The sequence below is a fragment of the Nelumbo nucifera genome, chromosome 4, assembly GCF_055504915.1.
Source record: "Nelumbo nucifera cultivar China Antique chromosome 4, China Antique-T2T, whole genome shotgun sequence".
Classification (NCBI taxonomy): domain Eukaryota; kingdom Viridiplantae; phylum Streptophyta; class Magnoliopsida; order Proteales; family Nelumbonaceae; genus Nelumbo; species Nelumbo nucifera.
This window is the reverse complement of record NC_142652.1, coordinates 54070520-54093807: the sequence shown is the minus strand read 5'-3', so window position 1 is coordinate 54093807 and position 23288 is coordinate 54070520. Positions and strand designations below refer to the sequence as shown.

The following is a 23288-nucleotide window of genomic DNA, read 5'->3' as shown; positions in this document are numbered from 1 at the left end:
GAGCATGCAGCATCATGGAACTGGCCATGGCATCCTGGGACTGGCTAGGGTAAGTATGAGAGCACTTAGGGTTGCTAGGGCCTTCGCATGGAGCATGCAGCATCGTAGAACTAGCCATGGCATCGCGGAACCAACCGCAACATCCTGGAACTGGCCAAGGTATGTGAGCATGCCTAGGGTTGCCAGGGCCTTCGCATGGAGCATGTGGCATTGTGGAACCGACCATGGTATGAGTGAGTGCACCTGGGGTTGCTAGGGCCTTCACGTGGAGCATGCGGCATTGTGGAACTGGCCATGGCATCGTAGAATCGGCCGCGACATCCTGGAATTGACTAGGGTATGTGAACGCGCTTGGGGTTGCCAGGGCCTTCGCATGGAACATGCGGCATCGCGGAATCGTCCGCGGGATCCTGGAACCGACCAAGGTATGTGAGCGTACCTGGGATTGCTAGGGCCTTTGCATGGAGCATGCAATATCGTGGAACCGACCACGGCATCGTGGAACTGGCCACGACATCCTGGAACCGGCTAAGGAATGAGAGTATATGTATATGTATATAGTAAGCATGGTCAAGATTCTTCGCACAAATTTCAATCAAAATATATCCATTAACAACAGTTATATTATACTATTCAGAATATATCAGTGTATCATAACTTCATCGCAAGACTCAAAATACGTTGCAAGATATGTAATGAATGCATAAATAGTTTCTTAAAACTCATTTCAAAATTTGTTAACCTAACTCAAAGTCATATCTTTATAGTAAAAAAAAGAAAAACCATGTTTTAAAACCACACTTTTGAGAAACAACGATAAAATTTCGAAGCAAACATGAGTGAATCTAACGCAAACAAATTGAAAAAGTGTTTACCTCTAACAACAAAACTGGAGTAAATGCATAGAGATGAACCACTTGAGAAAGACGAGTTTCTAATAATACCCAAGAGAGATTGTACACTATAAAAATTATTCAGGATAAGTAAGGCGACAAAACATATAACTAAAGATGTGATCATCAAGTGGCCTAAGATAGATAATGAAACAGAACAAAACAAAGAAAGTTCATATAATATGAAGTTGTGAAGCTGAGTCATTAGCACAACTCTTCGAAACAACTCCTCGTTACACTAAGGGGATCAAACCTTAATCTCTGATCACAATTACCCCCTTTTATAAACGAACATTACGGAACATACGCAGAAAACATCTAATGGTCTTAGAAGATTATTCCGGATTTAAGCAAGTAGAAATTGTCAAACAACAAAAGACCTGGTTGTTTTATCAAGTAGCCAATCACATTCAGCTGAGTCTAATAGTAATAGAAGGAAAGAGATAAACCTTTTACCCCTTTATTGTGCTAGAACTAGGAAAGAAAAAGCAGTTTGACCATGACTATATTGGCCGAACAAAACGATTATTGAATGGGTACAATATATTAAGGGGAAATTGCCATTCACTCACTGACAGCAACATAAATGCATTAAAGAGTATATAGTTTGACTATCAGAAAAGAGGTAACAGAGAAAATAAATGCAAGACGAGATTTAATATATATGGTTTTGCCAATTTTAACAAATTTAAACACTACACCAAATATTGAATTAGTGGTAAAGCAATGGTCAATTAGGGTTCGGATAACTCTATGGGGAATGTTTTTCTTCTGTTATTTATTTATTTTTATTATTATATTTTTTTTCGTATATATTTTATTTTTATATTGATTTCTGATAATTAATGCCCCCTTTTCCTTCTGAATGCCGAGGACGAGTATTTGTGTTGCCAAATTCATCTTTACTAATTTATAGAAACTACCATATTTTGTGTTTATCCTTTCGATTCCTGTTACTTTATCACTAACGTATTATTTTCCGAAAAAAGGAGAAAGAAAGGTTAATTGAACAAGCAATGACATTATAAATAACGATGGTCCTCTGACTAAAATTAAGGTTTCAGAACAATAGCACCTTTATATTTAATGGGATTTAATTTAAAATAATTGTTTAGGATCATTCACCGTTCATACCTATTTAAAACCTCATAGTTGTATCGTTATTAATAAGAATATTATTTAATTCACATGGTTTAATAATGCTAGCTCATTGATGTCAGATGATCATGATCAATATTAGTAGCTATTAACAGCAACCATGTGTGACACGGCTAGACTTAAAACCGTGTACAACACGGCAACATAATCTTTAGAGTTTGAGGCGGGTCGAGGCCAACCTGCCAGGCATTTAGCGAAAACAGGTCAGCACCAACCTGTCTCCTTCTTCGCCCGATAGGCTTTCTTGCAACATCTTGTTGTTGCATTATATTTTTTATTTTTCTCTCTTTTTTTTTAAAGAAAATCTTCCCTTTTTCGTAATCGCACCTATATCATATATTCAAATCAGGAGAGAAGAGGATACCTGGGTTCAGGATTCAAAGACAATCTTCTGGCGAAACGGTGCCTTCTTTCCTTAAGTCTTTGGTCTTTGTTGATTCCTCCGTCAAAACCATTGGTCATTCAACGGCCTAATTCGAGAGTTTGCAGCAGCAAAAAACAGAAGACTTGAGTTGTGATGTTGAACAGAGCTCGAAACGATTCTACAATGAATCCTCTGCGTTTCAGATCATCTTCTCGAATGATTTCGGTAACTTCGAGCCGTACGCATCACGGTTCCGATGGAGTAGTGTTGCCAGTATTGGGTGATAATGATTAGCAGTCATCGCCGGTTATGTGAGGCCGAGCGGGACATGGAATTTGATTCCGAGTATTTGATTTGGCATTTAGAGGTAACAGTTCGGTGCCAAATTCTGCTTGTGACTTCAGGGCCCGTCTGCTGAAGTGAACTTGATGGAAAGGGGAGTGGTTCGGACTCAGGGGATTGAAGACGACAAGTTTGGCCTCTGGGGGATTTCTCGTTGCTGTCGTCGGAAGAGGACGACGATGAATAATGCCCCCTTTTCGGCCGACTGGTGGAGAGGAGAGAGGCATCACCGCCCCTATTCAGTGTTGAGATCAGGAAGATGGACAATAGAAATTTTGGGGATTTCATTCGAGCCAACCGAGAACTCAAAGACGCGGGACTTGCGCTCCAAAAAAAAAAAATCCTGATCTAAACTCCCCCTCCCCGGTTCTGTCACCGAAGGTGTCGTGAGAAAACTTGTTTTGAGAAGGACGAAGCATCTTTCATGCAACATCTCCAAAGATAGGATATGGGGAAGAGAAAATAAGGGAAGAGTTATTTTTTATTTGATTTCTTGTTCAACCTTAGGTCAAGATTATTTGATTTCTTGTTCCATAAGGGAAGAGTTATTTTTTATAGAGAGAAAGCAAGGCTACAAGGAGAAAAACATAAAAGGAGACCTTTCATGTTAAGAATATGTTGACTCTTAAGAGAGCATTACTGGGGTTTTGTCATGTGGCGCGGGTGATGTCGCTATTTGCATTATTTGTTTCTGATATTTATTCTTGATCTATGGTAATTCCGTACCTGTTCGAAGTTCATCACGGGTTTGTGTGTGTCTAAAGCTCATTGCAAATTCACATGTGTTTAATATTCATCACAGATCCATGCAGGCCAAATCTCATCGCAAGTTGTTTTGGGTATGAGTTCATCATAGATTTGCGATAACTCATCGTAAACGTGCAATGAGTTTTTGATTCATCGCAAGCATCCGTGTAGTGTTAGTTTGACACCCTCTGTACTCTGGTGGTCTTAGTGATTATTATGTACCTACATCGGGTACTCTAACTACCATCTCTTTTCAGCTTGTCTAGCTAACCTAGTTAGTCTATCATTCAAGTTGTCTTCTAGTAGGGAGCACCAGATCACGCACCATCAAAAACAAAACCAATTGATTTAAAACAAATTAGTTCTTGAACATGTTATTGATTTTATGTTTGTTTTTTTTTTTTTTTTTTTTTTTGAAAGTCAAAACTAAAAGCATATTTCATTCAACCATGAAACTTATACATTTATAGAGAATGACAAAAATGCCAAACAAAAAGCCCAAATATTTTACATTTTATTTAAATATTTAAATAACTAAATATTTTAAATTATGAAATATTTATCATAACTAAATTATGTAATAAACTTAAAAAATTTATTAAAAGTTTAAAATTGTTATAATAGATTTCATAATATTTGAATTAATAATTATTTTATATTTTACAAAATTAATAACCAAATTATGTAATAATCGTAAACTTATAATTTTATGGATTAAGAAATTCAGTAAATAAGTAATATTCAAATAAATAAATAATGATATTATTTAAATAGATAAGTAATATTTTAAATATTATTTAAAAAACAAATAAAATAGATTAAATAAAGAAATTACGTAATAACCTTAAAAAATTTATCAAAAGCACAAAAATATTATATATATATATATATATTGTCGGGTCGGTTTGGTTTTTGTTGATTTACAAATGGCCAAACCGAAATTGACTTGACCTAGTTTAGGTTGGGAAATTGCTGAACCAAAACCCACTAGAAATACTACAAAACCAACCAACTTGAGTCGAGTTGGGTCGTGTTGGTCGGTTTGATGAACAACCTAGCTGAAATTAATTATTGTTATTTTTGTATTGTAAAAAATTATGAAAGTAGTATATAAAATATAACTAATTGTTAATTATTTAAAAGGTTAAAATATAAAACAATTGTCTACTCATATGTGCTTTTATTGTTTAGCTTTCACTTAACAAAGCCTGTGCATCGCATGATTGCAAGGTCCCTGCTATTTACAACTTGAGTAGATTGGGTTGGGTTGATGGTCAATCCAATCCTAAGTCTCAAACCTCAAGCTCAAGTTTGGCCCAATTCAAGGATAAGCCTAGGTTTACCAACCTAGGCCTAACTCAACCTTAACCAAGCCTCTTAGCCTTAGGGATGACAATTTCTACCCTACTCGGTGGGTATCCACCCCAACCCACCTTGATGAGGTGGGTTTTTTTTTGTTTGAAGGATGGGTTTTGGGGCTAGTCAGGTTTTGGGATTTTACAACCCGTACTTCACAGATAGGGTACAGTATTAGGCTAAACCCGACCCCCTCAACCTACATATTGTTGGAAAGCATATACACTTTATGTACTAGGTGTTGAATTTAATAATATTTTGAATTAGATGTAAAGGATAATTGATAGTATATGTGTTCTTTTTACATCTTAATCAAATGATTGGAAATTTTGTTGTTTATTTATGTTATTTTACTTATTTATTGCGTTTATATAACAAGAAATAATAGGAAATTAGATGCATGTTTTAAACCCAACCCACCAAATATCCTTGAATATGGGGAGGGTTTTGCATTTTCATGTGTGGGATGGTTTGGATTCTTAAAATCCAATTCGCTTGAAAAGGTAAAGTCTAGAATTTACAAAACCCTTATCAAACCTACTCTGTTGCCATCATTGCTCGGGCTTTGCTTGGGCTTGGGAATATTGAGTTTTGTAGCTCAATTTCCATATAGAATAGGTTGATAATATATAGATATATGTATCATTAAATGTTGGGTAAACTTAAATTGCATTAGATCAGTACTTAAGTCTTCAACCTAAGTGCAATCTAAGTTTATTTTTGGCCTGAGTTTTTTTTTTTTTTTTTGGCTCAAGCCCATCTTAAAGTTTAAAAACTCAAACCCAACCTATGCAAAAGCTTTGGTTGAATCGGGTTGGGCTTAAATTAGGTAAACCCAACTTGCACCTTTAGTTCTATTACCTGAAATTGTTTTAACAAAGCTCATGCATTGCACAGGTCCCTACTAGTCTCTCTACTAAATTAGAGATAATTTAAGAAATAAATAGGAATTAGAGATAATTTAGGAGATAAATAGGAATTAGAGACAATTTATGAGAAAGTGGGGGAAAGTGATGCAACTTGGCTAAACATTAGAATTGCAAATCCATCTTTCATTATAGTTGTTAGAAATAACTAAACCTATGTTATTTTCTTATTGGTCTAATGGGTAATTATGTGAAATTAAAAAATCAAAAAATTAAAAAAAAAAGAAAATTAAAAAGGGGATTTGGAAGTCCTAATTAACCTGGGATTTGATTAATCCTTGCCTTATGCTTTTCTTTTGAGGTGTTCAAATTAAGGAGAAACATAATTGTGTTTCCATGTTTTTACACCAAATTTTGGAAGAATTGATTAATGGAAATTTAACCAAAGGTCGATCTAAGGACTGAAAAATATTGACTGAGTTAAAAACCTAGAACCCCTTGACTTATAATTGCAAATGGATCATATTGAATCGTAGATCCAAATTCGATTCATTTATTGAATCTTATTTGTTGGATTTACATTGGGTTCAACTTGAATTCAGATTACAGTTGCATATTTAATAGCATTAATAAATTAAACTCAAAACAGTCAAAATAATATATATGTGAGTACCTTATTGTTGTAGAACAAATTAAAGTGATTCTTAACTTCAACGAACTTCTCTTTCAATCGGTAGAAGCAATTCCTTGTCTCAATTGAGCTGACGACTGACGATGTAAAATGTTTGAATCCATTTATTGTCTCTCTTCAATCAAAACCCTATTTATACTCACAAGAATCAAAACCCAAAAACCCTTCGGATTAAGTAGAAGCTCTATTTGTTTTTTTATCGAAGTTGAGAAGAAACGGGAGAGACGAAACTCGATGAAGGAAAGATGAAAGGAAAAGGAAAAAACACAGGAACTTGTCTCAACGTGAAAGACGAAGGGGATATTAGCGAACCCCACTTTATTTGAAATATTTTACTTCTATATTTTAGACCAGTTTAAAATTGATTTTACTTGTATGATTTTTTTTCATGGAGAGATATTCTTAATGCTTAATGCAAGGCTACAAGGAGCTGTGCAACCGGTGTGAATATAGTCTTGTGAAAACAAAATCCCATTTCGTGTGAAAATTATCGAATTCAGTACAATTCGTTCAGATCATTAGGACACTTCATCTACTATTATTCGTCCACCTCTACTCGAATAGAATTACTTTCAATAGTTTTTCAAATTCAAAAATAAATTTTAAAATCCTAAAATTCATTAGAATCAATTCATGCCAAACACAGCCTCCATCTCTCGGGCAATGGAGCTGGATAACTTGGATGAGAGAGAACTACCTCAAGAGAAAATATTTCCACGAGGACTAATCTGAACTTTTTCTAAACCTCTGGTCGGTTTAATAAATCTATTATAATCTCTTCCTCTTTTATTTAAACATTGTCTCCAATGCTTATCTGTCTCATAAAATACAAAAATGTTTTATATATGTCGATTTCGCTACAAGTCAAAAGGTTATAGCTGTTATACTACTCAAACAATGCTGTTCGAACTTTATTCAAACTAACTACACATGATCAGTCAATAATACATTATTCTGAAGCATGATTTTTTCTTTTGTCCCTTCGTAGCCAGTCCTTGCAAAAAGAATTTCAAATATATTAAATCAGGAGTTATTAGCCAATGCAACAAATCTGAGAGTGAGAGAGAAGGTTAGGCAGGTCTGTTTGACAAGGCATTCCCTGAACTGAATTATGTAGTTTGGCTCAGATTGGTGGATATTCCAAGGTGAGGTAATGATCATTTTGGATCATTGTTAAGATGAGGGGTGTTTGGCTAGGTCTATTTAGCCAGGCATTCCCTGAACTGAATTATGTGGTTTGGCTCAAATTAGTAGGTATTCCACCCTAAAAGTGGTATTGATCATTTTAGGTCATTTATTAAGATAAGGGGTGCAACTTGGGTGGTTTTGGGTGCAGTTTTTTTTGTCAAAATTTGAATAGGCCCAACCCAGGATCAGTGTAAAATGTTAACTGGAGCCAACCCGAATTGCATGCACCCGTGCTGATAGTACAGTGAGTGTGGATGTGATCCAATACCACCCGAAATGCTATTTGTTTAATCTACTAGCAGGCCCATGTGATTCATGGAAAAGGATGTTTTTATTGGTAGAAGCACAGGAAGAAGATGTTAGGCTTTAAAATTTGTTCCAAGAACTATGACAATTATAAATATAGTAACCAATATGATAATTATAGAAATTATTAAAAATTTCTAATTATTTATTTAAATAATTGGAAACTTTGTAATTTAACTTTCACAAAATTTCCAAAATCAGTAATTTTTTAGTAAGAAAATTAGAAAAAGAATATTAAAGATCATTGATATGAATAAAGTAGTTTTCAATTTTTTGTATTTATAAATAATTAATTATTGAAAATGTCAGAATAAATTAATATTTTAATAACTAATTAAAATTGTTTTAAGAAAATAATTATTGTAAATTTCAGATAATAATAATAATATTTAATTAATTTCATATAATAATAAAAAATCAATAATGAACTATTAAATATCAGTAATATTTTCACTAAAAATTCTCATTAATATTTTCATAAAATAAATATCAGTAATTAAGAATATTTTCATTAAAATTAAATTTCACTAAATTAAATTACCAAAAACAAGAAATTAGTTTATGGAAATAATTTAAATTAAACTTTCCCAGTAATTACCAAAAACAAATGTATATTAGCAATAATTATGGAAATTGTTAATAACTACCAAGTATAAATTATCAATAATAAAATTCTCAAATAATTTTCCATTTAAATAATTATCAAAACAATGTAATATACCAATAATTAACCATTGGAATTATTAAAATATTGCAGTTTAATAATTTTCGAATTACCAATAAATTAAAATTTAATAAATTTCAAAAAATATTAAGAATCTCCAATAATGTTCCAATTTAATAATAACAAAAAATGTAAATTACTAGTAATTAATTGTGGAAAATAAATTTCTGAAAATTACTGAAAATTTAAGTTAATAAATATCAATTTTAGATAATAATAATAATAATATTTAATTAATTAGATATAATAAGATTAAACTAGTATGGAAGTAATGAAAATTTTCGTAAAATATAATAATTAGTTACAGATATTTTCCAATTAATTAATTAATTTGAGAAAAAGTATTCTGAAAATTACTGAAATTTTTAGGAATTAATTTTCTTAAAATTATTGGAAACTTATTAATATTTTCATATAATAGTATCTGTAATTATTCAAAATTCATTAATATATGCATATAATAATATCAATAATTATGGAAAATTTTAAAATTTTCCAATTTAATAGCATCAGTAATAATTAATATGTTCCAATTATTATATCAGCAGTTATTAATATTTTTCCATTTTAATAATAATTTCCAATATAATAATTATTTATGGAAAATAATTTTCTGAAAATTATTAATATTATCCATTTAGAAATATCAGTAGTTGTTAATATATTCCAATTTAAAAAATATTCTCCAATTCGACAATTAATTATTTAAAATAACTTTCAGAAAAGTATAAATACTTTACGATTTAATAATTCATTATGGAAAATAATCTTCCGAAAATTACTAAAATTTTAACATAAGAATTTTCTGAACGTTATGGAAAAGTATTAGCACTTTCTTATAATAATATCAGTAATTAAAATTTCCCATTTATGTTAATTTTATCAATTATTATTATTTTCCAATTTGATAATTTTTTGATTCGATAATTTTCCAATTGAAGAATTATTAATATTTACCAATCTAATAATTACCAAAAACTAATGTACATTATCAATAATTAAATTGGTAAATATTAAATTGAAAATTTATAAATATACCTACTGTAAATGTAAAGAATAAATTTGTGAAACTATATGTTTTTTGAAATTATTGAAAGTATCTAATAATTGTTGTTAGAAATTATTGGAAATGAATGAAAGTTTAAAATATCAATAAACTTTCAATAATTATTAACAAAGAGTAATTAGTGAACAAATATTTTAGATCCGAATTATTAAAAATTTTCTGATTCAATAATTTTCTAGTTTAACATATTCAGTAATTAATTAGGGAAAACAATATTCTGAAAATTAGTGAAATTTTTAGGAAATAATTTTCTTAAAATTATGGAAGGTTATTAATATTTTCATATAATAATATCTGTTATTATTGAAATTTTCATTAATATTTCATATAATAATATCAATAATTTTGGAAATTATTAAATTTTCCAATTTAATAATTAGATATGGAAAATAATTTTCTGAAAACTACTGAAATTTTAAGGTAAGAATTTTATGAAAGTTATGTAATATTAATATTCTTATATAATGATATCAGTAATTAAAATTTCCCAATTACAACAACATTAGTAATTATTAATATTTTCCAATTTAATAATTTTTTGCTTCAGTAATTTTCTAATTTAAGAATTATTTATACTTACGCAATCTAACAATGACCAAAAACCAATGTACATTACCAATAATTAAATTGGTAATTATAAATATAGTTATTGAAAATGTTAAGAATAAATTACTGAAACTTTAAATTGTTGTTTAATTGCTGAAAGTTTAGTGATTTTTTAATGAAATTATTTTTTGAAAATTATTGAAAATATCAAATAAATTGTTTTTTAATTACTAGGAAATTATTATTTAATTTATGAATGTTTAAAATATTAATAAACTATCAATAATTATTAATAAAAGTAATTACTGAACAAATATTTCAGCTAATCTGAATTATTAACAAACAATAACTCTTAAAAAAACCCTTACATTATTTGTTAATTACTAAAATTATTAGTACATAATAATTAATGAACAAGGATTTCAGTCGTAAATAATGGAAAACACGATTTGAGTTAATAATAGATAAAGCCTTGCCACGTGGCTCAACAGGATGTTGGGTTGGGGAAAAGGAAAAATTAGAGAGAGTGAATGAGAGGGTAGGGAAGGGGTAAGGCATAAAGGAGAGAGAGTAATGGAAGAAGGGGATGTAAAACTAATATGTATATATAATAACTAATAAGAAAATCATTTTAGTTTATTTTATTAATAATGTATAATAATTTTATTATTTTTAGTTAAGTGAGTAATTGTATTCAATTAATATATATCAAAATCGTTTGATCTAAATCCGATGGATGGCATTCAATTTGAATTCAAATATCAGCGAATCAAATTTTGATCTAGGTATGTCCTATTCAAGCCGATTCATTCAATTGCAAGTTGCAACCCTAATTAACAGAAAAGATCTTTTCATTATTTTGTGAGGAGACTCCGAAAAGGAAGGAGAAAATCTCACGGTAAAAGGAAAAAGTTCTAATATGATAAAAAGTTTTATTAAATAAGTAACTTATCTGTCACAAAACCCTTATATAAATAACTAACTGAAGTCTACCCAAAGAGAGAAAGCGAGGAAGAGCGAGAGTGGAGAGGAGGCACCCATCATGGCTTTATCGTCACACTATTTTGTCTTCCTTCTTTTCGTCCTTACCTTCGTTTCTGCAGCTTTGGCTCGGTCAGAACCGGGTAAGCTCAGCCATGACATCTTAGCACAACAAGAAGCAGATAAAGTAATCAGACTTCCCGGCCAGCCTCCTGTGAAATTCCGACAATATGCTGGGTATATTCCGGTTGATGGGATTCATGGAAAGGCACTGTTCTACTGGTTTTTTGAAGCAACAAGCCATCCTCAGAAGAAACCTCTTCTTCTATGGCTCAATGGAGGTCAGTAGTTCTATTTACGTAAGAGAAAATAATCCAGTTTTGCACTATTCAAATGTTTGTAGTATTTCTGCTTTCTCTGAGTTCTTTTGATGCTTCATCTATAAAATCGGCTTTACAGTTTATACACTTGTTTTCCTCTCTCTCTCTCTCTCTCTCGCTGTTCTTCTGTTATTGTTTTTTCTTCTAAATATACGTATATGCATATAAAAATAAGTATTTCGCCAATTTTTTTTATTTTCTTTCATCTTTTTTCCTTTTTTTTTCACATGGGATTCCCTTTAACTATTTTCTTGATACATCCTCCTCCTTATCACATATAGTGGTCTCTATTGTTCTCGGTATTGCTGATATATATTATATCCTTACCACAAACTTTAATTTATTGTATTATACTTTTCTCTTGTTTTAATATTTTAATCAAAGTTCTTTTCTGAATATTCTTCTTCTTGTTGTTGTTCAGAGTTACAGTTTTACTTTATTAGGACATATTAAATCATAAGTACCTAATTCTAGGCAGTTTTGTTTTATCAATAGGAGAAAGAATTGAAGCTACTAACGTGGCTGCTTCAATGGGTTAATTATGAGGCCCATGGAGGGTAGTTTTCTACTACTCCTCAACGTATATTTGATGTAGGATAAAAAGGCATTGGGTATATCATTGTTTTGGTAGGAGAGTATGTGACTATGACTCTTCCTGAGTTAGTACTTTCATTCCCTGCCTACCTTTGGGAATGAAATGCTGATTTTAATTTTTATTCCTGTTAATTTTAATTTCTATTCTCATTTTTGTCTAAATTAAATAAATTATGAGAATGAATCATTCCGATTCCAATTCCAAAAAATTTCGATTACGATTCCAATTTTAATTTCAACTGCAAATCAAAATGGGCCCTTAATGTTTGTGTAGTACAATATGCATCGAGTACTTCATTGTTCGAGATGGACATAAATTGCTGAAGTGCAGGTGCAACATCTATTTGATTGGACAGTCTAGATTGATGGATCATTAGTATTTCATTTTTGAAATTAAAATTTTTCTGTTCAGTTATTTCTTTGGTGCAATGAAGCTATGAGCTACAGACCATAGTGGAAGAATAATTCAGCTGGAAGCTGGATGCTTTTGCATCCTTAGGCCGGGTGGGCCCAACACATTCAATATCTGTGATAACGTCTTGGAACAGGCTGGCAATGAACATGCCAAACACGTAGCTAATTTCTATTATAATAATCAATTTTAACGGTTGAATTATTCCTTCAGTCAAGGTCAAGTGAGACTTGAATATGGCCAAGAATTCTGAAATAGAAAGGAGTCAAGGAGAGGAGAATAAGAACAATTAATCACAAGGATTTTACATGTATTTTACACTTTTAGGCTGTGTTTGGTTGCAACGAAAATAAATTTGTATTGATGCAAAACTTTGACAGTGCAAATGAATTGAGTGTAGATTCTAACCTATTTTTGTTTCAAATTTTAGCTTATTTTGTTTGATTGCGATACAAATGAAGTAAATTAAAACATAAAGCAGAATAAAGTAAAATCTAGACCAAAATTAAACAAGAATTTGATGCATTTGTACTAGTGCAGATATATTTGAACTGCAACGAAAAACAGCCTTACGTGTTGTATGACCCATGATCAAGTTTATATTGCACAGTGTGAAACAGTGTTGCTCCCCACCTGATTTAGTACAATGTAATTACAAACCTTAATTGCTAAGAAACTTTCATCACCATTGATTCCTAGAAATGTACAAAGGCAAGTGATTTTTGTGTGGACTCCAATTCTAAGGTTTTTCTGTATGTATGCTTTTTAAAACTATCATAAGTTCAATTGTTTGAAACCATATACAACCTTTTAATTAATATAGTATATATTACCAGTTACATGTACCTTTTCTCCTCCATTGTTTTCCTTAGTTTAAGTTTGTTTTTTGAAAGAAAAAGAGGAACAGAAAGCTGAAGGAAAGTTCTTAAGGAAGAAGTTCACAAAATTCCTTCAAGAACTTTCCCTCAGTTTTCTGTTTCATCTCTCTCTCTCTCTCTTTTATCAAACCAAACACAGACTTGTGGAGTGGAGCCAATGTATTTATAAGGCCATCCCAACTCTCCATAGTTTCCAGAAGTTTGACCTATCAGTGAATTGTTTACATCAGATTAGTCCTCATTGATGTGTTAATATTTCAGGTCCAGGATGCTCTTCTCTAGGGTATGGAGAGGCAGAAGAGTTAGGACCATTCTTGATCCAAAAGGGTACCCCAGAGCTCAGATTCAACAAATACACTTGGAACAAAGGCAAGTACATATATGATGCAACCTTCTCTAACTACTACGCTTCTAATTAATACTATTAATAATTGAACTCCATGTGCTCTATATTCAAAATCCTTTTGTAAAGAGTTGTATAATAATTGAACAACATGTGCTCTAGTTTATTCTTCATTATTCTCAATACTCATCTCTTGAGATTCGATGCATTTGACCCATTTGTTTGGCCAAGAATTTTTCTCCACATAGCTACTTCTTAAATCCCTAATCTTCATTCTTTTTTTATTTATGTATTTTGATAGATCCGAATCTTCATTCTTGTTAACACTTTCTCGTGTCTCAGCTGCAAATTTGTTATTCCTTGAATCGCCTGTCGGAGTTGGGTTTTCTTATTCGAATAGAAGTAGTGACATAAATGAACTTGGGGATACAGTGACTGGTAATTTCCATACATTTATTCTTACTTGATTATGCTGTCTTTCTTCCTTTATATTTATATATGAATTACCATGTATCTTGTGTTTCAGCAAAGGATTCGTACATGTTTCTTGTCAACTGGTTTCAAAGGTTCCCACAGTACAAATCCCATGACTTCTACATTGCAGGTGAAAGCTATGCAGGTATGAATCTAAGTATACAAATGAGTTTAGGGCTTCTCATCCAATGCTTTCTATACAAGTATATATCTACATTACAAGAGGTAAACTTTTGTCCAAACTTTAGGTCACTATGTCCCTCAGCTTGCCGAGGTAATTTATGATGCAAACAAGAAATCTGCAATGGAGAACTATATAAATCTCAAAGGCTTCATGGTAAGCATTCTACCAATGGATTGATTTATTCCAATGCGTTTCAAAATATTTAATTCACACCACCTAGGGTGATATCCCTTACAAACTTTTCTCACCAAATTTTCACATTCTTATTAACAAAGAGGTTGCTTTTTGTAACTTCTTAGAATGAAGATTTAATAATATGGTCCTTAATCCAACCTAGTGATAAATTGATTTAATAACATTTTTGCAAGCTTATTAATGGATAATTCAGAAATTTATAACACACCAAAGATGCTTAATTGATTAAATAGAGTTCCAATAAACTTGTTCACCTTGAAAGCTGAATCATTGCCTTCCGAATTTAATACAAGTGCCAAGTGTGTGTCAATTAATATACTCAAGTGAAAACACGGCAAAAAGTATGAATAAAAGAGAGTATACAATAATATAAGACACTAGAATAGATAGTGGTTTGGCCAATCTCAAGCTTACACCCACTTCCCAAACTTAGGAATTTTAATCCACTAATCATAATTATATAGTTTAAAAATACCAATCAAACCCTTAAAATAATTGGTTGATACAGTGTTAGTCATACCCCCGATTGGTTGATATGGTGTTAGCCACACTCGTCTAATTATTGATATGGTGAAAATTACACCCTAGTTGGTTGATACGGTGCTAGTCGTACCCCCGATTGGTTGATATGGTGTTAGCCACACTTTGACTAATTGATATGGTGTCAATCCATCGTATGAGCAAGAGCTCAAGGAACTTAGAGGATTAGGTCCTGATGCAAATGTATATAACAAATTTGCCAATACAAGGGCTCAATAAACAGAGAAATACATTTCAATAAGGTTGTGTTTGGCTTGAAGTTCCTACCTTTTCCTTCAAACCAAACATGACCTAAATTCTAAAGAAAAGTTCACAAGAAATTTTAGTAAAATCATCAAATGAGGCTCAATAAAATTTTCAGAGATTTAACCAATAAAACGCAAGAAAGATTTCTTAATTGATTTTCAAAATGATTCTTTGGGAAAATTCCCAAAGGTTTAGCAAATCAAAGCTCATCTAGCTCTATCAAGACTTAAAAACCTTTCTTAAGGCAATAACCATTAATAGCACAAGTCTTTTGAAAGTAAACAAGTATTTCTCATTCAAATACCAATATGAGCACAAGCTTTATAGAAAACTAAGGCCCCATTTTGTGCATCTATCTGCGTGGTCTTTCGGTTGTTTATAAGTTGGACAAACGGCACCATGGTCTTTTTCTGTTTGGTTCATAACAGATCTAGCCGTCAAAAGTTGGTGCACTGAAAAGATGTGAAAAACCCATTTTGGGCTGATGTCAGGAAGCTCCAAATTGAGTTTTTTGCATCTTTCTGCTTTATTCTCTTGCAGAAAGACACAAAAAAGGTGCACGATAGCCAAACTAACTTCGATTGTTCAGATCTTCATGCAAAAGCTCAATGCATCTTTTGACTGTCAGAAATACCAGAAGATTTCCCAAAAAAACTTGCCAAATGGCCCATAAATCAAATGGCCAAGGAAAACTTAAATTAAGCCGATGCTTTCTAGAAAGTTGCAATTCAAATGATTTGAAAAGCATAGATTTAGCTCAAATGATTTATCAAGAAAGAAATAATAAATGACCAAAAGATTCAGGTAAGGAATCCCTCATAGATGAATCATCCATAGGAAGAGATATAACTAGTTAGAGATCAGTGAGAAGGAACTCCTTTCAAGGGAGCTAGGTCTGAAAAACGATTGCTAATAAATGTTTTGACCAGTACAAATTCCATTCTTCCTTGATTTCTTCAACCAAAGTTCTTCCAAGGATTTGCCAATATATTCTTTTACTTATCAGATTTCTCACTTTTTTTGGGAAGCTTCTAACTCTCTGTTCAAAACTACTTTTTTCTTCTTCATCCATTTTTGAAAAGCTATTTCCCTCTTTTTCTCGTTTCAAATAAGGTTAAAGCCTCTTGATTAGACTCATGTCCGGTTAACGAATCAAAACGACACATAATATTGGGCCCAGGTAAATCTTTAACCAATTCAAACCACTTTTAATTAGGGTTAACCATTTTTAAATGATAAATTTCCTAGATTGAGCCCAAGTAAATGTGAATTTCTTATACATGACTCCTAGAATTTACCACTTAATTTGGAACTTATGCCAGCCATCTTACTTGAATTCTTGTTCATTCCTTTCTCTTCTTAGACTCTACTGAAGTAAAATATGACGTGTGAGCTAGGCTTTAAAGCATGAGTTTCAACTAGGAGCTTGTCTTGATTTTCATGAGTTGCAGATATAAATTACCAGATTAGATCAGCCGCAAGACTTAACAAACAGTATTAAACTACTGCTTTATTAATTATCATTAAAACACATATAATATTGACTTATAGTAAAAAATATATCCATGTGTGTAAGTAAATAATAACGGTATATGAGATATGGGATTTGTATTTAACTTTTATAACTTGCGGCAAGCATTTGAGCTTTATAGTGAACAGTTAGTTTAGTTCATTGTATAAATCATATGGATAAATAAAGGATGCCGCAAAGGTATGATATTAGAAGAGCTTTGACCAATCAATATCCCCTTCACCTGTAATTTTTAATTGGGGAAAAATCTATCATAAGTAAAGGATATGATACAGGAAAGCTTTCGACCAATCACAACCCCTGTGAATTTGATGAAAACCCACCCAATTGGTTATTATTTTTAGGGGTTTTTTATGATTCAGCCCATCCCTAGTAAATCCTAATTCCATTTAGGGGTGGACTGAATCCTGCCTGTGGATTGATGTCAATTTCACGGACAGGATGTGATTTATAGGGGGGAGTTACTAATAGACTAGGAGGGGGCTGCAAAAAAGATTTCTGAAGGGGAATGCAGTTCAAAAATCTCTTATTTTTATGATTCTGCTTGATTAATTGTAAATCTTTTTGATATTATATCTTTCCAGCATCATAGTTGAACCCTTTTAATTAATATAGGGTGATGTAATTGGGGTAATACCGGTTGATTGGTTAAAGTTTTTTTTTTCCGGCTGGTATCCTAATTATGTGACTGATAATTTCAAATTTATTTATTAAGATATTCAAATACGAATATCACTAAAGTCATCAAATCCGAATTTCAACAAATTAAATTGGGATCTAACTATATTCTCCTTGATTGCCTGACCCGTTCTCAGCCCTAAATAATAAGGTTACTGATTAAAAACATGGTCATGCATAAACAAACTCTATCATGCAGATTGGCAATGCGTTACTGGATGATGATACAGACCAGACTGGAATGATCGATTATGCTTGGGATCACGCCGTGATCTCTGATCGAGTGTACCAGGACGTTAAGACTTACTGCAACTTCAGCAATTCCGATCAGAGCAACGAATGCAATAATGCCCTGAACGAATACTTTGCTGTTTACGACATTATTGACATGTACAGCTTGTATGCTCCTACCTGTGTCAATACTAAGACAACCAACAAACAGCGTCGCAGGATCGAAGGAATTGCTCCAAAGTCTTTCTCTAAATTTGTGAGTTACAGACGGCCTACTGGATCCAACATTTCTCTGTATATAAAGTAATTAATTGCTCAAATAGTTCATTCCTAACTCTTGCTTTCTTTCAGGATCCATGGCATAAGAAACCAGCCGGTTATGACCCATGTGTGTCGCTCTACTCTGAGGTTTATTTCAACCGGCGGGACGTGCAAGAAGCTCTTCATGCTAATATTACCAACATTCCTTATCCATGGACTCACTGCAGGTAGAGTTTTGATCTTTCTTCTGAGTCCTGACCTAACGAGTTGACTCTGATATCTCATATCCTAACTCGGTCGCCCTAGAAGGGCGCTCATATAGAACCTAGTAGACTTGGCAATTGGGTTGGATGGGTTGGGTCAACACTTTGCGGGTTGATTTCGGGCTGGGTTGAATTTTGGGTTGGGTCAGCACATGTTAGACCCTAACCCTAAATGTTCGGGTTAGGGTTGACCCATGGGTCAATTTGGGTCATCCCTAAAAATAATAGAAATTTTAAAAATGTTAAAATTAAAGGATTTAATCTTAAAATTCCAAAAATAAAATAAAAGAACTTGAACATTCAACAATTCAAAGAGTAAACAATAATGAGTAAAGACTAAATGATAAAGATGAAAGAGAGAAAGATTCTAACAATACATAAATAGTCCCAATAAGACCTAAAAATCGGGTTGACAGGTTGACCCATGATCCATCCCAACCCAACCCAGTTTTTTCTGAGTTTGGTTGGGTCGGCTCATTCTCAAATTCAGTTATCTAAATATAAGACCCTAACCCTATTTTTTTCAGGTCAGGTTAGGTTGGGTTTGCGGGTTGAGTCAACTTTTTGTAGGTCTAAAACCTAGTAAAGGGAAAATATATGATATGGAAAAGATATGGTATCAGAAGAATTTTTTATCAATTAAGTAAAAAAAGGGTTTTTACCATTCAGTCCACCTCTAAAATCCTAGCTCCATTGTACAATTGGGGGGGTAGGTGCCAGTTCGGAATTGATGCTAATTCATGACCAGGTATGAGTGTTATAGATTGAGGTGTTTATAAATTTGATTTGTTGTAGGTCTACAGTTCAAATCTAAATTCTGAGGTGGAGTACAGTTTAAAATCCCCAAAAAAAGAGTTATGACCAATCAAAACCCACTCATGAATTTTGATAAATGACCTGTAATTGGCTACCATGTTTATAATAGCAGCTGATCAAAAAATTTTCAGATATCCTATCTTTCCTATATCATAATCTAAGGTTTCAGTGACCGGAAAAGGGCGACCAGTGATCTAGCTGTCAGTTAAACCATTAAAACCATGATGAGCTTTCTGGTCATATTTAGTCTGAACTTACAATTTTGTTTCTTTTGTAAACAGTGATGTAATCACCTTTTGGAGCGATGCACCGGCCTCCATCCTTCCCATTATTAAGAAACTCATAGCAGGAGGTTTACGCATTTGGGTGTATAGGTAATTTTTCTTTCAAATACTTTGGAATTCACGGACTTGAAATAAATTTATCACATTAAATTGAAATTTTAATTAATCTCTTTCTTTAAAATGCATGTACATTGCAATTTAATTTAAAATAAATTTGCAGTGGAGATACCGACGGTAGAATCCCGGTAACATCAACAAGGTACACATTGAGAAAGCTTGGATTGAACACTACTGAAGAATGGGCTCCCTGGTACAACAACAATCAGGTAATATTGTATAATCATTTTTCGTTTTTGTTTATATTTCCATTTCTTTCTTATTCATTTTCATCATCAGGAATGGTCCAAACTGATTATGGGAATTGTTCTATCTTTCCTATTTTACTCTTTCTTTAATATGTCACCGAACCTTCAATTTTACATTGATTTTTTTCTTTTTTTTTCCTACTACTCATGTTGTGCACTAATATGGGTACATTTGAAACTTTTTAATTTAATTTTGACTTTTCAACTTGGTACTTAGGTTGGTGGATGGACAATCATCTACGATGGGCTGACATTTGTTACTTTGAGAGGTGCTGGTCATCAAGTTCCAACATTTGTGCCGAAAAGATCTCTGCAGTTGATTAAGCACTTCTTGACTAATAAGAAATTGCCATCTGCCCCATATTAGTTTAGCATGTCTAGAACTTTTGTTCTTTTTAAAGTTAATCTTTCATTTTTTAGATGAAATTCAGAGACAGATAAAAAAAAATGATGACAAGTTTAAAGAAAATGTTGTCAAGGTTCGACTGTGAAACCGGAAAAATCTTATAATTAATCAACTGTCATAATGGTGGTAATCAGGTGGGCATTCATCGAAATTGACGAGAGTTTTGATTGGTCAATCTTTTATCCTGCATTTCCGACATCATAGATTTATCCTTTACATGATCTTCCTGTAGTGTAGACAAGTTTCATTTGACATGTTGCTTCAGATCGGCTGTTCAATACTTGAACCCAAACAATGACCCTTATGCCGTAACAGTGCAGCAAGTAATTACCCCTATGCGTTGCGGGAAAAAGTCAGAAATGGTGGATTTATGTTCTTTATGCATTGCAGGAACCAGAAAGATAATATTAAGAGGATCCCAACCCACCTATCCATCTTTTTTGTATTCTCTTCGAAATTAGTCGGGATCCGTGTGATTCATAGGCCTTTTTATGCAAAATAGAAGTAGAAATTTTAAGTAAATTTCTTAAATTAGTGTTATGGTTTAGTTAATTGAATAACATTCCTACTGTATATGATAATTGTGTAAAACCTTCTTTGCCATTAAGGCATTAACCTTTTGTCACATTTCGTTCACATGTGACAACCTGATTGATAATTTTGTTAAAATTCATGAAATACCCTTATTCTTCCCTGTATTTGTTCTTTCTTACCCCAAATCACTCCCCATCTTTCATTGTGGTCACGCGAAAGACACCTTATCATTCAGTTCTTGCAAGTTTAGTGACAATGATGGCCTTGTCGTCCATCCCAAGCTTCTTGGCTTGATCGGAATTCAGACCATCTTCTCCTCCGACGATCGCCACACCACTCTTCGGATTCAATGTATGAATCTGAAACCCCTCCTCTCTTCGTCTTCTTCCTTCCCACCCTAAGCTTCTTGGCTTTGTCGGAATCCAGACCGGCTTTTCCTTTGTCGATCGCTGCACTCCTCTTCAGATTCAACATATGAATTTGAAACCCCTCTTCTTCTCTATTTTTAGCTTTTTCATTTGTTGGCTTTCTTTCTCTCTCTACTTTGCTATGTTGTCGTCATCATTGGATGCCCTTATGACTCTTCAGATTCAACATCTTGGTTGCAGAATTGCTTGCACTTGTTGGACAATTTCAATCAAGGTTTTTAAAACCGAACCGGATAATGAACCAGAGCTAGGGGTCCAGTTCCTGGGTTGAACTGTCCAACCGTTCAAATCAAACAGATGGCTTGTTCCGACAAAAATTAAAAAATTAAAAAAAGCAGCCAAACTGTTGAATAGTAAATGGTTTGACCACCTGGGTCAGCGGTTTGTTGACCAAATCAACGGTTTTGCGATAAAATGTAACCAGTCTTCTTGGCTTTTCTGGTTTGATTGTTTGGTCCAATCTGGTTTTGAAAACCAAGATTTCAATGCTTAAACATATTCAAAAGCTTGATTGCAACCTCTTCAACGGCCTTTTCACTCAGTCGTTCTGACAATTCCAATGCCTTGATCTTCGTCTTAGCCTCCCTTAATTCTCGATCCTTGTTTGCAAAAGGCAAGTAAAAAAAATGAAACTCAACACAAAAGCCCCATGTGGCAAATGGGTGGGTTGGTTGGGTTGGGTAAGGGTTGAATACCAACCCACCCATATTGACCCACCAACACACCATGACCCATCATCAATCCTTGTTAAAGGGTCATAACCCACCCTAACCCTATCCCACCCTGACCCACCCATATTGACCCAATTAATCCATCCATATCGACCTTTAACCACCCTCACCCATACTAATCCACCTACCCTCACTTATAAATACAAAAAAGGGTCGAGATGCCCCGTATACCCAAAATAATAAATTCTGAGAGAATAATCTCTCTCAAGACTGCCACGTGACAAAAATGAGTCAGGTCAACTCGTATACTCAAAAATGAAAAAATTGTAGATAAATGCAAAATATGCAAAAAAACCAAAAGAAATAGAAAAATATAAAAATACCAGAAAATACAAAAAAACTAAAAAAATTACAGAAAATTCAGAACTTTTGTAGAAAAAATTGGAAAATACGCAAAAGAATATGTAAAAAAGCACCAAAAAATTGTAAAAAATGCAGAAAATACCAAAAAAAATTAGAAAATGTAGAAAAATACCAAAACATTGCAAAAAAATGTAGAAAATAACAAAAAAATTGAAAAATAATGCAAAACTTTTATGAAAGTACTTCTACAAAAGTACTTTTGTAAAAGTGCTTTCATAAAAGTACTTTCACAAAAGCACTTTTATAAAAGTGCTTTCATAAAAGTACTTTTGCAAAAGCACTTTTATAAAAGTGCTTTTATGCTTTCATAAAAGTGCTTCAGTAAAAGTACTTTTATAAAACTGCTTTGTGTAAAAGTGCTTTTATAAAAGTACTTTTATAAAAATGATTTTATGCTTTCATAAAAGTACTTTAATAAAAGTACTTTCGTGTAAAAGTAATTTAATAAAAGTGCTTTCATGTAAAAGTACTTTTGTAAAAGTGCTTTCATAAAAGTGCTTTTGTGTTTTCATAGAAGTGTTTTCAAAACAGTACTTTTATAAAAGTGCTTTCGTGTAAAAGTATTTTCGTAAAAGTACTTTTATAAAAGTGCTTTCGTAAGTCCTTTTCATAAAATTGCTTTTGTGAAAGTGCTTTTGTATAAAATTGCATGTGAACACGTAAGTTAATAAAATCTATTTTATTTCACTTTTAATTATAAAATGAAATGTGACATGGTGGTTTGGAAGTTTAAAGAGATGTGGCCACCTTAGATAGCGTGAGATCGAATCACTACAATTTCTATTTTTTGAGATTTGGTAAGTATAGTTGACTTTGACCCACGTGACCCCACCCATTTTGACCCATGCAACCCAACCCATCTTGACCCTAATGGGTACTCTCGACCCAACCCACCCTAACCCTTTTCTATTGGCCCTAATGGG

The 23288-nt window shown here is 32.7% G+C and overlaps 1 protein-coding gene across 1 annotated transcript; it reads left to right on the top strand.

The window, feature by feature from the left end:
• The first annotated feature begins 11269 nt into the window (after nucleotides 1-11269).
• Nucleotides 11270-20433, top strand: LOC104610107 (serine carboxypeptidase-like 34). The gene is made up of 10 exons (XM_010276579.2): nucleotides 11270-11569; nucleotides 13754-13861; nucleotides 14178-14273; nucleotides 14362-14454; nucleotides 14558-14646; nucleotides 17883-18170; nucleotides 18266-18402; nucleotides 19536-19628; nucleotides 19759-19864; nucleotides 20121-20433. The coding sequence occupies exons 1-10, from the start codon at nucleotides 11290-11292 to the stop codon at nucleotides 20268-20270; spliced, it is 1440 nt and encodes a 479-aa protein (XP_010274881.1). The 5' UTR covers nucleotides 11270-11289; the 3' UTR covers nucleotides 20271-20433.
• Nucleotides 20434-23288: the final 2855 nt, after the last annotated feature.